Source organism: Cyprinus carpio, chromosome A4 (genome assembly GCF_018340385.1).
Source record: "Cyprinus carpio isolate SPL01 chromosome A4, ASM1834038v1, whole genome shotgun sequence".
NCBI lineage: Eukaryota > Metazoa > Chordata > Actinopteri > Cypriniformes > Cyprinidae > Cyprinus > Cyprinus carpio.
In genome coordinates this window covers 30,010,623-30,014,188 of record NC_056575.1, presented here as the reverse complement: position 1 = coordinate 30,014,188, position 3,566 = coordinate 30,010,623, and the positions used below count along the sequence as shown (strand labels likewise).

Sequence of the window (3,566 nt, the reverse complement as noted above, 5' to 3'; positions counted from 1 at the left end):
AGCAACTTTTCCAATTTCCAATATTTATGTAATTCTCAAAACTTTTGGCCACGACTGTAGATCCAAAAACAAGGGAAAAATAAGATCTGCATAAACCAGCAGAAGTGGATAGAAGTGGTTTACACACAAGTAAGCAAACCTGATCACAAAACATTCAGCAGCATGTACATCAATACAGCCTAAAGATACCTAGAAAAATGTCAGCAACCTCAAAGATATGAATGACTGCGAAAACTTTGAAGATGCTGATGGACTCTGGCTGAGACAAAAACTTTGTGGGCAGCACTCCAACATATAGTGCAACTACACTGCAAAATACTCATTGTCTACAGACATTTGTTTAGTAACACGTTTGTTATTTTGTTGGTGGTTTGAAAGTAGTCATCAACACCACCATATTTATTCTCAAACCAAAAAATTTACTCTAATTTTCATTTACACTATTGAAATATTTCATATACCAAACTTCAAAGTCATCAACTCCACTATATTTATTCTCAAAGTTAACATTTGTCTCTACAGTGATTCTGTTTAACGTTTTGGACTGCCATCTTTAACTCTACATGGAGCTTTTTGTCCAGTGTGTGACCAGTTTTCAAGTAAAATAGAACCCTTAAATATATCATGGTTTGAGTCTCTTCTCTGTCTCTGAAGCGTCTGTTTTCTTTCAGAGGAAAAAGAGAAAGCAGCCCTCCTGAAGCAGGAAATTAAAGCTAGAGATGAGAAGCAGCAACAACTAGAAGAGAAGATGGAAGCAGAGAGACTGAGTAATGAAGAGAGGATGAGACAGATGAAGGAGAAGAATGATGAGGAGATGAGACTTCAGAGAGAGGAGGCTGAGCGTGCCATGAACCGTAAACTGAGGGAGCAGGCTGATCTGCTGCAGAAGAGCTTTAAGGAGAAGGCAGACAGGATAAGACAGGAGATTGAAGAGATAAAGAGACGGAGTTATGAAGAGAGGATGAGACAGTTCAAGGAGAAGATTGAAGCAGAGAGACCGAGTAATAAAGAGATGATGAGACAGATGAAGGAGAAGATGGATGAGGAGCTGAGGCTTCAGAGAGAGGAGGCTGAGCGTGCCATGGACAGTAAACTGAGGGAGCAGGCTGATCTGCTGCAGAAGGGCTTTAATGAGAAGGCAGACAGGATGAGCCAGGAGATTGAAGAGTTAAAGAGAAGGAGCACTGAAGAGAGGATGAGACAGTTAAAGGAGAAGATGGAAGCAGAGAGACTGAGCAATAAAGAGACGATGAGACAGTTGGAGAAGATGGATGAGGAGCTGAGGCTTCGGAGAGAAGAGACTGAGCGTGCCATGAACCGTAAACTGAGGGAGCAGGCTGATCTGCTGCAGAAGGGCTTTAAGGAGAAGGCAGACAGGATGAGACAGGAGAATGAAGAGTTCAAGAGACGGAGTTATGAAGAGAGGATGAGACAGTTAAAGGAGAAGATGGAAGCAAAGAGACTGAGCAATGAAGAGACGATGAGACAGTTGGAGAAGATGGATGAGGAGCTGAGGATTCAGAGAGAGGAGGCTGAGCGTGCTATGGACCGTAAACTGAGGGAGCAGGCTGATCTGCTGCAGAAGGGCTTTAAGGAGAAGGCAGACAGGATGAGACAGGAGAATGAAGAGTTCAAGAGACGGTGTAATGAAGAGAGGATGAGACAGTTAAAGGAGAAGATGGAAGCAGAGAGACAGAGTAATGAAGAGAGGATGAGGCAGATGAAGAAGAAGATGGATGAGGAGATGAGGCTTCAGAGAGAGGAGGCTGAGCGTGGTATGGACAGTAAACTGAGGAAGCAGGCTGATCTGCTGCAGAAGGGCTTTAATGAGAAGGCAGACAGGATGAGACAGGAGATTGAAGAGTTCAAGAGACGGAGTGCTAAAGCAGAAACTAACGGAGCTAGAGAGTTTGCAGTGATTTTAGAAAACTCCAAACAGACACATGAGGAGTTTATGGCTATGATGATGCAGCAGACGAGTGCACGCCCCTCAAGCCCCTGTTGCATCATGTAAAATGCCTTGACTCAATGATCCTCATTGAACAAAAAATTATATAATTTCACTTCAAAAGCTTGTCCTTGACTCAGTGATCCTCATTGAACAAGAAATTATAAATTTCACTTCAAAAGCTTGTCTAGTCTGGTCTATGGCTCTGATCCACCATTATTACATGGTTTATTAGGTTGGCTTGAGGAAACCAACCTACTGATCTTCTACTTAAGCTTATTATTATTTTTCTTCTCAGACTAAATTTCTGAACACTACTCCTAGAGCTTTCAAGCTAGAACCACCAAACTCAGCTCAGCTCTTCAGACTGTTCTGACTTAAAGGTGCCATAGAATGCATTGGTACATTATTTTAAATTGTTCTCTGATGTCCCCAGAGTGTGTATGTGAAGTTTTATATCAAATAGTGATGTTTCGTTCATGAACGAATCGTTCTTTTTGAACTAATCTTTTAGGTGAACGAATCGTTCTCGTTCACGTAATCCATTGACTCATATTTCTCGTTCACTGAAATTCCTCCCTCAAAAACATACAGTACTAATTTATTATGTATATCTATCGCTCTGTGAATTGTATCTCCCTGAACTGTTTCATCCTGTCAAAGAATTACTCAACCTCGAGCCAATAGCCTTCGAGTATGAGATGTGACGAAGCATGTGATTTGTTGAATGTAGTGATGAATACGCCCTTCATATCGTACACTGAACGAGTTTCGTTTGAGTCTGAACGAGATCGAGAGATATTCTTGTTCGTGAACGAAATGACCGAACTGGTACATATGTCATTCGTGAACGAGTTGAATGCACTGATACATCTCATTCGTGAACGAAATGAATGAGAGTATACAGGGTCAGTCGGTCATTTAACATGTAAATCTTGATCAGCAATCAGCAGATGCAAAGCGCAGTTATAGGTACTGTGCACATACTCTTGTTTTCATATTTAGCATACAGAACATAACTCCACGTTTAATCCCCGATTTATTAATGGGAATATATTATATATGAACTGTCTGACCAAACAATTAAAAAGTTTATTTATTCAAGAAAACCTTGTGCTTTGTTCATCTGAACAATTTATTTAGACTATTTAATGCGATTATGCACACATTTTAATAAAGCCAAATCAGTTTTTGTAACAAGTAAATACATTTGTTGACTTAAGACATAACACATAAGACACTCCTTTTCACCACCTGCTGGCATATTTATGTAATATGAAGAAATGGTCACTGAACGAATCAGTGAACGAATCTGAATGAATCATTTTGCTGAACGAACTGAAAATGAACGAATCTCTTGAAAGAATCAAAATTTCCACCACTAATATCAAAATACCCCACAGATAAATTTTCATAGCTTGTTGAAATTGCCACTTTCAGGGTATGAGCCAAAAAGTGCTGTTTATGTGTTTGTCCCCTTTAAATGAAAATGAGCTGGTGCTCCTGCCTCCCTTCTCAGAAGAGTGCAGAGCTTCGAGAGCTGATGCTCGCGGGCATACCACCGGTGTTATGGTTTAACTGGTGATGACCGTGTAACTGATCCTCACATTGCTTCAAA

General features: G+C 40.5%; 1 protein-coding gene across 1 annotated transcript in view; it reads left to right on the top strand.

Moving 5' to 3' along the window:
* Window positions 1–2,014, top strand: part of LOC109084030 (guanylate-binding protein 1-like) — a 53,949-nt gene extending 51,935 nt beyond the window's left edge. The window contains exon 5 of the mRNA XM_042746720.1: window positions 672–2,014. Within this exon, the coding sequence (XP_042602654.1) occupies window positions 672–2,014 (1,343 nt within the window). The remainder of the gene's footprint in view (window positions 1–671) is intronic.
* The last annotated feature ends 1,552 nt before the right edge of the window (window positions 2,015–3,566 follow it).